The 13,294-nt window shown below is 42.8% G+C and overlaps 1 protein-coding gene across 1 annotated transcript in view; it reads right to left on the reverse strand.

The window, feature by feature from the left end:
• The window catches only part of tarbp1 (TAR (HIV-1) RNA binding protein 1), a 25,447-nt gene extending 12,500 nt beyond the window's left edge, over positions 1-12,947 (reverse strand). The window contains exons 1-23 of the mRNA XM_037693307.1: positions 11,964-12,947; positions 11,794-11,891; positions 11,642-11,711; positions 11,374-11,522; positions 11,226-11,278; positions 10,922-11,019; positions 10,701-10,836; positions 10,521-10,617; positions 9,668-9,757; positions 8,676-8,823; positions 8,320-8,586; positions 7,159-7,253; positions 6,941-7,081; positions 6,633-6,859; positions 6,309-6,552; positions 4,096-4,284; positions 3,789-3,988; positions 3,640-3,711; positions 3,407-3,527; positions 1,639-1,749; positions 1,410-1,559; positions 1,243-1,329; positions 952-1,157 (exon numbers count right to left, since the gene is read on the reverse strand). Coding sequence (XP_037549235.1) covers positions 952-1,157; positions 1,243-1,329; positions 1,410-1,559; positions 1,639-1,749; positions 3,407-3,527; positions 3,640-3,711; positions 3,789-3,988; positions 4,096-4,284; positions 6,309-6,552; positions 6,633-6,859; positions 6,941-7,081; positions 7,159-7,253; positions 8,320-8,586; positions 8,676-8,823; positions 9,668-9,757; positions 10,521-10,617; positions 10,701-10,836; positions 10,922-11,019; positions 11,226-11,278; positions 11,374-11,522; positions 11,642-11,711; positions 11,794-11,891; positions 11,964-12,876 — 3,962 coding nt within the window. The 5' untranslated portion in view covers positions 12,877-12,947. The remainder of the gene's footprint in view (positions 1-951; positions 1,158-1,242; positions 1,330-1,409; positions 1,560-1,638; positions 1,750-3,406; positions 3,528-3,639; positions 3,712-3,788; positions 3,989-4,095; positions 4,285-6,308; positions 6,553-6,632; positions 6,860-6,940; positions 7,082-7,158; positions 7,254-8,319; positions 8,587-8,675; positions 8,824-9,667; positions 9,758-10,520; positions 10,618-10,700; positions 10,837-10,921; positions 11,020-11,225; positions 11,279-11,373; positions 11,523-11,641; positions 11,712-11,793; positions 11,892-11,963) is intronic.
• Between the last annotated feature and the right edge of the window lie 347 nt (positions 12,948-13,294).

Here is a 13,294-nt window from a genome sequence, read left to right on the forward strand (position 1 = left end):
TATATATATATATATATATATGTGTGTATATATGTGTATGTGTATATATATATGTGTATATATGTGTATGTGTATATATATATATGTATATATGTATATGTATATATATGTATGTATATATATGTGTATATGTGTATGTATATATATGTGTATATGTGTATGTATATATATATATGTGTATATGTGTATGTATATGTATATATATGTATATATATGTGTATATGTGTATGTATATGTATGTATATATATGTATATATGTGTATGTATATATATATGTATATATATGTATATATGTGTATGTATATATATATGTATATATATGTATATATGTATATGTATATATATATGTATATATATGTATATATATGTATATGTATATATATGTATATGTATGAGTTTTCAACCCTTCCCACACTCTTACAATGTTTCTAAACGCTCTAAAAGAGCACAGCATGTCATGATCTCAGCTCTCTGCCACCTGCAAGCGCTTTCGTCCACGCCCACTTATCCGGTGCAGCATTCATATGAAACGCTGAAGAAGGAAGCTTCTACTGCAGCTGTGGGCTGCACACAGCTGCTAAACAATTTAAAATAATTTTAAATGAAAAATTTCATGCTGATCGTGCGGCTCATCCATATATCAGCCAATTGTGTGTTATGTCCACTCTTATTTTGATAAACCGTGATAGAGTGAAACTGCGATAAACGAAGCGTGAAGGCGAGGGACTACTGTATTTCAAAAAGTACAGAATTCACACAATTACTAAAAGTCATATCAGGAATGTCCTGAATGAGCTTTGTTGATATATAAATTGTTGAACTGGCACAAACATTGCTGAACGGGTTGCGTACCAACAAACGTACAGAAGAAATATGGATCTCAATAGAGAGAATGCTTCTTAAACTCATTAAACTGCAAAACAGTTCTTCCAAGTGTTGCTGTGCTCTGACCCAGAACTCTGCATGGCCTCAGCCTGGTTCAGACAGGCTCTGACCACAGACGACATCCCTCTAAAAGCATCGGCCTCCTCCTCCGCCAGGCCTTCAGCCAGGCTCCACACCTTCTTCAGGGCCAGTAAGGCGTACAGACGCACGCTGAAGTTGTGGCTGAAACACGACTGCAGGATGACGTCCAGGGCTTTACGCAGCTGCGCCGCCTTAAACACAGCACGTAGAAGAGACTGTGTCTGGGAAATCCCAATGGAAGAGTAGGTTTGACAAAAAATAAACAAACAGCCTCACCTTCTCTTTAATATGTGGGATAATGACACTGAAATGTATCAGGACAGACAGGAACGTGCACACGCTTGTTTTGGTCCGTTCATGATCCTGAAAGACAAGATAAAAATAAAAACTGAACGTTTTATACTTTATTTCCATTTCTTTTGACAATTCGAAGAAGCGCTCACCAGATCGAAGCAGGACCAAAACCTGTCGATGTGCTGCGGGTACCGGGCCAGGATTAGAACCATCGTCCATTCGATCAAGTATTTCACCGAGGGCTGGTTACTGCAAAAGCCAGCTTCAAACACGCGCGTCAGTAGAGAGGAAACAAACTCCTGCACGGACAAACAAGACAAGCTGTTTCCCTGGAAGCACTTGTTTCCTGTTAAATTAATAACGAGACGGTGCTCCCACCTCTCGGAGTTTGGCCAGCAACAGCAGCAGCGTTTGCCACACTCTGTTTTTGACCCGATGTTGCAGGGAGTTGCTATGGTAACGTACTTTAGACTTTGATATTGTGTTGTCCTGTGGAGTAGAAACAGATCGTAGAGATGGTGCTGTTGAGTGAAATGCTATTTATTATATTTGTGAAAGCCCCGTAAATGCAGTGCTCTTTATTTTCTGCTCCGATAACCCAGAATATAAGAGTATAAATTACTGTAAGATATAAATTTATGATGCACTAATTGGCCCAGTGTTTTCAGATAAGACAAATAAATCCACAAGTCTTGAGAGTTGACTAGTTTTAATATTAGAATAGTCATTTTCAGACGTTAGGACTGTGTTCAGTGCAAATTAAAAACAAAACATGCTCATTATTAGTTGAAATATATGAACTTTTTAAAGTTTGATGATAACTGATGATCATATTTTCTTATTTGTTTAGTTTAATGGATCAGAATCTTTTATTTTTATGAAAAATATAAAGAGAGAAGAAGAGGACCACCCGTTTAGTCAAAAAAAAAAAAAAAAAAAAAAAAAAAAAATCGCTGCCATCAAGAATATCTGAAGTTTTTGTAAAGGACTTGTTTATTTCAGCAAAGAAATGCCAAACCATATAATGCTTGTATAACTATACACAGCAAGATACTGTAAACTAGTAACTGTCTTTAATTTTTATTGCGTGAATGCTTTCCTGTTTATATTTATTATAGTTACTATACTTCTTCCGTACATTTTTTTGGCATCTAACTCGTTCCACAATTGTTTTTTCAGATAATTTCCACTTTTCTGTGCTCATTTCTGGTTCTTTCAGCCTAATTGGTCAAACTTGTGCTCTTTCTGCTTCCTTCTGATAATTTAAGCTTCTTTCTGCTTTTTTAGCTACTATTCAGCTGTTTTTGACACATTTCAGCTTTTTTCAGATAATTTCCACTTTTTTGCGCTCAGTTCTGCTTCTTTCAGCCTTTTGGGCACAGTTGTGCTCTTTCCACTTTCTTCTGGTAATTTAGGCATCTTTCTGCCTTTTTAGCTACTATTGAGCTGTTTTTTTTTTCTTTTTTATAATGTCTGCTTTTTTCAGATAATTTCCATGTTTTTGTGCTCATTTCTGCTTCTTTAAGCCTAATTGAGCACAAATGTGTTCTCTTCACTCTTTCTGGTAATTTAGGCATCTTTCTGCCTTTTTAGCTACTATTCAGTTGTTTTTGACAAATTTCAGCATTTTGGGCACAGTTGTGCTCTTTTCACTTCCATCTGGTAATTTAGGCTTTACGCTTTTTTTCCAGCTACTTTTCAGAGTTTTTTTTAAACTACCGGAAATTTACTTTTTTTTTTTTTCTCATTTCTGCTTATTGAAACAAAATTCAGCATGTATATGTGTTCTTTCTGTTTTCTTCTGCTAACTTAGACTTGTTTTTCCATTTCAGCTACTTTTCAGCATGTTTTTAGCTAATTTCAGCTGTTTTTCAGCTAGTTCTTCAGCAATAAGCATTCACACTGCAGTTTCGTCGGAAAATGCAATTTCTCTAGTTTATTTTCTAACTGTATAATAATGGAATCAAAAATGTTTATCAATGGTCTTTTGTCCATTTTAAGAAGGGTGAGCAGGAAGAACTGCCTCTGACACCATTGCTGATGGATTGTCACCCTGACAACAAACTAACACAACAAAATGCACCAGGTTCTCTTAAGTTGTACAAAGGTTCAAGTGACGTTATCCAAACGGTCTTGTTTCTCTTACCGTTTTCAACAACTGCATAACTAACTCTTCTAGGAGTCTTTCATGTTGCTGATTGGATGAATCCAGGCAGCTCAGGAATGTCAGCACACGTGTGCGGGGCAGCTGATCATCCCTGTCGTCACTGCAAAACAGGAGCTGAAGTTCAGCTGCGAACAGCAGGGGAGACCTCTAGTGGCGATCATTCTCACTCTCTGGGAACGACTAAGGACAGAACCCAAAGAAATCTTACTCACCTGGAAACTGCGACATTAGCAGCACACTTTTCACCGAGTTGCTCCACATATATTTGGACGTCTGAAACAAGTCTTTAAAAGAGAGAAATTAAACGTGTGAAACTGCTTTGACAAACGACACAAATCTGAGCAATGCTGCAAAGACTCACCTCTGATCTCTCCTGAAGACCGGTCCATAAACACAAGCCTCAGTGACTATGTTGATGTAGCTAAAAACACTAGAAAATACGGCGTCTGCTCGTTCACAGCTGCAGCCATCTGTGGGAAGCCATGTCTGACAGCAGTGTTGAAGCAGCACACCGAACACGCCACTTTTTGACTGAGACAGCTCCAGCAGCTCTGACGCAACCTAAAAGCAGCGTGTAACATCTCGACATCACGTCAGTGTGGAACCTGGGTAATGAATGATTTGGAAAATACAAAGTATTCTATTTTTCTAAAACTAAGGTGGATCACCTGTTTCAAGGTGGCCATGAGGCTGGGAGCCTCGGTGTGTGTCAGCTGGAGGAGTTTGCGCTGAAAGGCCATGGAGATGAAACCTTTTAAAGCTGACCAGAAGTCGTGAGCATTCGTGCTGAGCGCCCGTACGAGCTCCCAGCTCAGAGTCACCGCCCGCACACAGAGGGCCTCCTCACTGGCCACCAGCTGGAAATAAAAAACAGATTATTGTCTGAATGCTGATTCTGAAACTTTTAGCTATCTTGTTCTAATTTAGCTACCATTTTGTTACTTTTACCCAGCCTTTTGCTGCTTTTAGCTTCTGGCTAACCATTTGATACTTTTGGCTCTTAGCTACCCTTTTGTTTCATCAGCATTAAGCTAATCTTTTGCTAATTTTAGTAAACATTAGGCTATATTTAGCTTTTAGCTAACAATCGTTGCTGATTTGAGTGAGTTTTCATACTTTTTAGCTACCTCTTTGCTACTTTTAACTTGTAGCTGCTATTTTGCTATTTCTGGAGAGGAGGGTCCGTCGGATAGTCGAACCTCGGATTCAGGAGGAGCAGTGTGGTTTTCGTCCTGGTTGTGGAACACTGGACCAGCTCTACACCCTCAGCAGGGTCCTGGAGGGTGTGTGGGAGTTTGCCCAACCGGTCTACATGTGCTTTATGGACTTGGAGAAGACATTCGACCGCGTCCCTCGGGGAGCCCCGTGGGGGAAACTCTGGGAGTATGGGGTACCGGGCCCTTTGATACGGGCTGTTAGGTCCCTGTATGACCGGTGTCAGAGCCTGGTCCTCATTGCCGGCAGTAAGTCGGGCTCAATCCCAGTGAGAGTTGGACTCTGCCAAGGTTGCCCTTTGTCACCGATTCTGTTCATAACTTTTATGGACAGAATTTCTAGGCGCAGCCAAGGTGTTGAGGGGATCTGTTTTGGTGGCCTTAGGATTGTGTCTCTGCTTTTTGCAGATGATGTGGTCCTGTTGGCTTCATCAGGCCGTGATCTACAGCTTTCACTGGAGCGGTTCACAGCCGAGTGTGACGCGGCCGGGATGAGGAGCAGTTCCTCCAAATCCGAGGCCATGGTCTTGAGCCGGAAAAGGGTAAAGTGCCCTCTCTGGGTCGGGGAGGAGGTCCTGCCCCAAGTGGAGGAGTTCAAGTATCTCGGGGTCTTGTTCACGAATGAGGGAAAAATGGAGCGTGAGATCAATCGGCGGATAAGTGCAGCGTCTGCAGTGAAGCAGGCGCTGTACTGGTCTGTTGTGGTGAAGAGAAAGCTGAGTCAAAAGGCAAAGCTCTCAATTTACCAATCGATCTACGTTCCTACCCTCATCTATGGTCATGAGCTTTGGGTTGTAACCGAAAGAACGAGATCTCTGATACAGGCGGCCGAAAATGAGTTTTCTCCGCAGGGTGTCTGGGCTCTCCCTTAGAGACAGGGTGAGAACCTCGATCATCTGGGAGGGACTCAGAGTAGAGCCGCTGCTTCTCCACGTCGATAGGAGCCAGTTGAGGTGGCTCGGGCATCTGGTTAAGATGCCACCTGGACGCCTCCCTGTGAGGTGTTCCAGACACGTACCACCGGGAGGAGACACAGAGGAAGACCCAGGACACTCTGGAGGGACTATGTTTCTCGGCTGGCCTGGGAATGCCTCGGGATTCCCCCAGAGGAGCTGGACAAAGTGGCTGGGGAGAGGGAAGTCTGGGCCTCCCTACTTAGGCTGCTAGCCCTGCGACCCGACCCCGGATAAGCGGAAGAAAATGGATGGATGGATGCCATTTTGCTACTTTGCTTTAGTTAGCCTTTTGCTACTTTTAACTAAACTTTTGCTTTTTTAGCTCCTATCTACCCTTTTGCTACCATATTTAGCTACTTTTCATTTAGCTACCAATGTGCTACTTTTAGCTTCTAGCTGCCGTTTTCCTGTAGTTAGCCTTTTGCCACTTTTAGCTAGTCTTGCTTATTTTTATCTCCTATCCACCCTTTTGCTACCATATTTAGCTAACATTTTGCTGCTTTTCATTTAGCTACCAATTAGCTACTTGTAGCTTCTAGCTACTATTTTGCTTCTTTTAGCTTTAACAACTCAGTTTCAGCCTCTTTATCAAATTTCGGCAGTTATCCAGCACTCAGTGCTCTCAGTGAAAAAGGAATTTGTCTGGTTATTGCAACAAACCAACCTTCAGCTGCCGTCAAACGTCAGACTGTTGCTGAACTTGTGACTCACTTGTGGCATCAGTGTTTTCATGAAGTGGAGCGCAGGCAGCACCAGGTCACTGGGCAGCAGAGAAAGAGCCTCGACGCTGCAGCTCAGAGCGGCACCGAGAGTCTCGGATGATTTGGAATTCTCCGCAGCCTCGGGAATCCCCACAGCTTTAATCAGGAAGCTCAGACAAATCCACTGATCCCACATGAAGTGGGCTGCGACGCGACCCCAGTCCTGCTGCAGAAAGCCTTGTGCTTCTAGGTCGCTAGTAAAAAGAAAAACATGCCATTTTTAATGCTCTCTTCTGAAATAACATTTCAATCGATGACGTAGATTTCCACTAACGTTGAGCAGTCTATTAGCTGCGGTTTAATGAGACATTTGTTGATGTTTCCCAGAGATGACGGACATTCTGGGGACGTTGTCGAAGTATAGAAGTAATGGTTCAGTGGTTTGAGAGCAGAAAGGACCTCAGATTTTACGCCAATCCCTTCCTCCTCCATAAAACCACAGACAGTGGCCAGGGACGCCATACTGACAGCTCTGGTCACCTGATTTGTCCCAGACGAGACCTGGAAACAACAACAAGCAGTCATTGTTGAACAGCCAAGCTGACGATCTGAAAATGAGTCGAATGCATTTGATGGCGTTACCTGCTGGGTTGGTTCTTGCAAGACTGCAAGGCTGTGCTTGATGAGTTTAGGGAAAGTAGTCGGCTGAATTTTATTGCAGCACATGCGAACTAGCTGCCTCAGGACACACAGATAGAGCTCTGCTCGCTCCACGTCAAACAGCTGGTAAAGAATGATGACATTCAGACGTCACTAAAGGCGCTGTAGTAAATTGGATGAAGATGATGATGGCAGTTTACCTCCTGCAGTTCCCCACACAGCCGCCTCAAGATAAACTCCTGGATTGAATCGGCATGTTTAGAAAACAGCTTTTCCAAGGCAACAATCACATTATCTCCTGTGAAACAGATGAAAAAGAAAATGAAAGAATAACATCTCAAAGAGTAATAGTTCAAACTTTAAAAGGCCATTATTATGCTCTTTATAAGTTTTAAAGAGTAAATTTGAATACATTTGTTTGATTTTCACGTTTAAATTTCATTTGAACAAAATATCCTCTAAAACAGGGGTGCCCACACTTTTTCAGCATGCGAGCTACTTTTAAAATGACCCAGTCAAAGTGATCTACCTACAATAAGGTCCCGTTTACATGAGAACAACCTCTGGAAACAGTGTTTTTTCAATGTTTGTTTGGAGTAATAAACAAAAAATTATCCAGTTTCCATGAAAAACTCTGTAGGTTCTATTTCAGTCAGGTTGCCAGATAAGTAATTATGAACTATAGTATCGTGGCTTTAAAACGATATAATTTTGACCTAAACTGTCATATGTGCTGAGTAAATTTATTCTAAAATGAGGTGTGTGTTGTGTTTGTTGAACATGTGCACAGAAAAGGGTAAATAAGACATTTTAAATTTATCTGGCAACCCAGATGGGGCTCAGCAGCATTCATTGTGCATGCAGCGTTTGCATGATCACAGTTACATCCAAACTGGTGAATACACTAACGCCTCTTTGGACCCTGGATTGTATTAGTTTTGCTCCTACATGGTGAAGGTGGGGGGTGGGGGGTGGGGTCCTCTAAAATCTCCACTCTGAGACCTGGTTTGAGAAAATGAGGGATGTGACTGGTTACCCTGTATGTCAATCAAGTGACAAATTTCATAGTAAGGATGGATGACAGGCTGACGTCTTTTTTTTATGCCAATTGATCTACACATAATCTACCCATTTGTGCATATTAGTTCACTGTGGTGACCCCTGATGAAGGGAGCAGCCGAAAGAAGAAGATCTACCCAAAATGCCTTTGTGATGGACTGGTAGATCGTGATCAATGTATTGGGCACCCCTGCTCTAAAACATCCAGCCTGAGGTAATAATCGGTGAAATACACAAACATCATAATTTAAGGAAAACAAAACGGACAGTTTTAGTTGTTTTAGTGTTTGCTAAGGTCAGACCTTCCTCACTTCCTGCTCGCTGACAGCGTGGCTCGGCTCTGATCTGCAGCAGTCGCAGCAGGAGCTGCAGGCTCTTATCGCTCTTCCGTACAGGCAGGTAGATATTGGTGCTGAGTCTGCTCAGCGTGTCCAGCAGGGGCGACAGCAGAGACTCCAGGAAGGTGCTGATCTCTGCTCCCAGGCGGCTCCTCTCCATGTCCACACACACCAGGACAGATGTGGCCAGCTTATCAGCCTCCCTGCAGTCGGGTAACCTCTCAGTCTGACCTGCAGGACAACAAGACGAGCATCATATCAGAACATTCACGCCAACAGATACAGTTAATCTTTTAAATAATGTATCGCAGCAGAATTACCCGTGCTTGCTGGAACCCGGAGATAGGAGAGTATTTCGCTTTGAACGTAAGCTCTGACAGTTTCCTTTTTTGTGGCAGCATCAGTGCAATCTCCATCGAATAATCTGGATTTAAAACCGTTTTCATGTTCCAAAAACCAGGAACACAGCTGCAAACATTTAAAGTAATGATTGGTTGAACTCACAGCGTCTGAAACAAAACATTTAAAGGGATGAATTTGATGGTTTCAACACTAGGCCTGTCGCGATAAACAATAAATCAATTAAACGCATGACAAATTAAAATGATCAACCTCATTTTTATTTAGCGGCTTTATCGTTTCTTCGTGTCTCTCTCTTTCTATTGAAGACACTGGATGACAAAAGGCTCTACTCCGGTGTTCTTCACTGACCCCTCCCTTTCTCTTTAAAATATAAACGGCCAAAATCGTGTTTTTGGATTGTTAAAAGCAGCTAAACTGAGAAGCTAAGCTACAAGCTAAGCTAACAGGCTGACCTCGGGGGAAAAAAACCCTCCGTCTTGTCGAAGCTCCAAAATTCACGGTTGAAACTGGTGCCTTTGTGTAAAAAGTTGTTTTTATTTGCAAAAAGAAGCTGAGAACTTGTTTACTGATTTTTTTTTTTATTAAAAGCTTTGTGTGAAAAATTATATGCTAAAGAGCTCAAACCACAATGAGCGTCCCCCATTTTGAGATCCGGAGACAGCACATCAGTCAAAGGGCCTCCCTTCCATTTTTCTTAAAGAGACACGCTGCTCACTCCCTCACTATCCATCCTTCTGTTCAAACAGTCTTATACTGCCGTCCCGTGGTCAAAAAAGGTACTACACTCAAAACAAATTAAACACTTCTTCTTAAATTTGACAATAATTACTAATTATTGCCAAACTTCAAATAATATTATCGTTTATCACAAAATTTTCGTAGACAATTAATCGCCCAGTAAAATTTGTTATCGTGACAGACCAATTCAACACATGTGTCAACAACAAACCTGGCTCCAGAGCTCCGTCCCTCTACACAACGATTCATCCGCACGGAAATGTGTCAGAAAAATAAACACGTCATCTAAGGTCACTTCACTCTAGAATAAAACAAACAAGGATTTTATTTATTTATTTACCTTTATATGTTATATGTTAGAAAAATAAATCAAGTCATGAAAAATCTTAAAATTCACCCAAACAGTCCTGCAGACAGTTTGACTATCCAAAGCTCTGATTTAACCAGATGTGAATTTTTATTGTTTTATTTGTGGCTTTCCAACAAATATCAAGCAACTAGCCAATTCAATAAAAAAAATAAAAAATAATAAAAACTGTAGAAATTAGACATTTAATTTGAGGTCCAACGTTAACATTTTAACTCCTTTCTTGAATGAACAATTTAAAATAGCATGATATGCTAATCATTACTTCTCATGTTTACTAATCAATTCTTTGTTAAAGCACGATTCATACGGTTTTGGTGCATCAGCGATTTAATGAAAGCAGCCCAACAGTATGTTTACTGTGGCAAACACTTGTTCAAGACATTTAATACTTTATGTATAAATACCTTTTAAATAAGATGTCATTTCATTGATGTCATTTGTCAAACACACACTCTGCCTATAATACTGTACTGTAAATAGTCTGCCATTCTCAATGTTCCAATACATATTGAACATTATTGATATTGTTTATCTTATTTCTTATATATTGTATTGTTTATTAACATTTAGGAACTTTTGTGTGAACTTTTTTATCTGTTGCTGCTGATACACTGGAATTTCCCATCCGTGGGACAATAAAGGCTGTTTCTATTCTATTCTATTTATTTTGAGGGCGTTTCTGTTGTTGTCTTACCACTGCTGTCAGAGAGAGGGCGCTGTTCAGCAGAAAGCACTGAGCAGCTCCTCTCAGCAGGACCTGATGAGTGATCATGGTGCAGCGCAGCACCTCTCTGCAAGACAAAAGGCACAACATCAGCCTTCTTGCTAAGCTTAAAAAAAAAAGTCAACCCTGTGCTAACTCTAAACACAATACCTGAGAGCAGAGAGCCCGCTGCTCGTCAGCAGAGGACTCGGGGGGAGTTTGGACAGAGCCTGACAGACAAAGAGAAGGGGTACTGCACACCAGTGCTTAGAGCCCAGCTGCTGGATCAGCTGGAGCAACACGTGACCTGTACAGATCAAACAGCTAGGACTAAATGCACAACTTAATCCTGTCACATAAATCACAGCTTTCATTGTATTCTTGTGTTGCACCTCTCTCTTCTGATGGCAGGCTGCTGAAAAAGGTGGACATGAAGACCTGGAGTTTCACAGCCAGCTCAGGACAGTCTCCTACGCTCTGATCAGCTGACCTACATGTGGACAAAAACAGAGGTCTTTCTGCGTGCATTTTGTTCCCCCTTGTCCCTACACGTGGGTGCGAATGGTCGTTTGTCTCTATGTGTCCCTGTGATGGACTTGCAGCCTGTCCAGGGTGTCTCCCCTGGCTGTCGCACAGCTGGAGACAGACACCAGCTGCCCCCTGCACTAAACAAGACGGACGACTTAAATTCCTCACCTGCAGAACAGTGACGTTTCAGAAAGCGCGTCCATAAATGGACCGACGACAAACTGCAACGCAAAAATAAAAAGGTTGTTTGAATCGACGTCATAACATGTGGGTTATATCTGTTAAACATGACGCTGCGGAAAAATGAATCTTGAACCTGAGAAAAACCTGAGGCGAAGCGGGGCTGCTGGAGGACCTGCAGCTCGAGCAGATGGCCCACTCCTTCTCTCATTAAGGATTTATTCTCACTGTGGAACATCCGCTGATACACACACAGCAGCCAGGACGGGTGGAGGAGGCCCCGGCCTGAAGCTAAAGCACACAACACTTACACTTCCAAAAAAGGTGGGAGGTAATATTTAAAATAAATAACAAAAAAAAAAAAAGGTTTTGATCTTTTTTTATCTAAACAATATCTCTGTTACCTTGACTGTCATTCACTGCCGTTTGGATCAGAGAATCTATTCTGTTTAAAACTGGCCGGACAACATGAACCTGGCATGAAAAAGGGGAGAAAAAACCTCAGCAGGTAATAACATGAATTATTTTAGGGGGATGCAAGATTTTTAATTCTCACCTGGTTTTCCTCCAGAGTCTCCATCACCAAAACATAATCCTCCCAGAACTCCTTGAGCAGCCTGCTCTTATCAGGGGCCCATCTGAACAACACCTCCTCTGCAAAAGTGTCACAAACTCTGTTATGAAAACGGTTCAGAAGGTTAAAGCTGCCATGATGGTTTTCTTTACCCTCCTCTGATGCAGAGTGGGGGCAGTGCACCCCCTCCTCCTCAGACAGAGCAGCGCTCCTCTTCAGCAGGTACAGTGCCCTCTTACGTGACACGCTGTCTCTGTGGATCAGTCCGTCCTGAACGACCCTCCAGAACTGAATGGAGAGCCGGGGGTCCGGGGAGCCACGGGGCTTCAGGAGGTGGTCTGACAGGACGGTGAAGCACAGCAGGGCCCTCTCCGTGGCCCCCGGGCTGCGCTCAGAGGAGTGCCAGCCGCACACATCATCCAGGATGCGCTCCAGGATGCTGGAAAGCCTCCCACCACCGCTGCAGCAGTTCAACAAAGTTAAAACAACCCGCACTGTGATTCTGGAGACCAGCGGCGCGTCCGGGAGCGACCTGATGGAGGACAAGGCGGAGGTCAAGGTGCTGAATGTGAGCTGGTCATCCGCGGTGAGAAAAGGCATGAGAGCTGCTAAAACTTCAGTGGCGACCTGCACACTGAGATGTCCCCGAGCCAGCTCATCGTCTGACGGCTGGAAGGACTGCAGGATGGAGAGAGCAACTCTCTTCTGCACGTCTTCACCGCGCAGGGAGACGCAGGCACGGAGGAGCCTGCAGGCGGCCGCCGTGCTCTCCCTGCAGCGCGTTTCATCGTCTGCTCCTGCGGATATTCTGGACAGAAAGGGCAGGCACTTCGACCAGATGACCGACTCGATTTTTTCGTGAATGCTGCGTTTCTTCTCATCTGTAAGTCCAGCTGAATCGGGGTCGGACATTAGAGGTCCTAGTCCTTCAATGAGAGTTGTCAGCGCCTCCACCCGCTCCGTCTCCGGCCAACAAGACGCCTCTCCCGTCCAACAAAGAGAGTCAAACAACAGATCGTAGTCGGGTGAACTGCCCAGAACCGCCTTCATTAAAACCGAATGCATGTTTGAATGTCACTGTTCAGAACAAGCAAACTTTGATACTAAGCAACCGGCCTTATCAGCTCACCAGCACGTTTTCCCGAAACAGAATGTAAACTTCCGTAAACGTCTTCGTCAACTCTCGCGAGATGTTAGTACGATAATTTTATGGTCCAATCAGGTGCGGCCCTTGAGTAACGCCTTATTTTATTTCGTCCAATCAGGTGTAACACTTGAGATACGCCTTCCTTTAGGAACGCCTATTCGTCTGCAGACTTACCCGTTTGGGGTAGATTTGGCTAATGCTGAAAACATTCACAAGCAAAAGTAATACAGCAACGAAACGAAAAACCGCTTTATTTCTGTTGTAATATAAATTTATTTTTTTAAATCGTTATAAAAGATATATCAGCACTGTCAAAATTGGCCTTTTTACGTTTAA

The sequence above is a fragment of the Nematolebias whitei genome, chromosome 1 (assembly GCF_014905685.2).
Source record: "Nematolebias whitei isolate Nwh7 chromosome 1, NemWhi1, whole genome shotgun sequence".
NCBI lineage: Eukaryota > Metazoa > Chordata > Actinopteri > Cyprinodontiformes > Rivulidae > Nematolebias > Nematolebias whitei.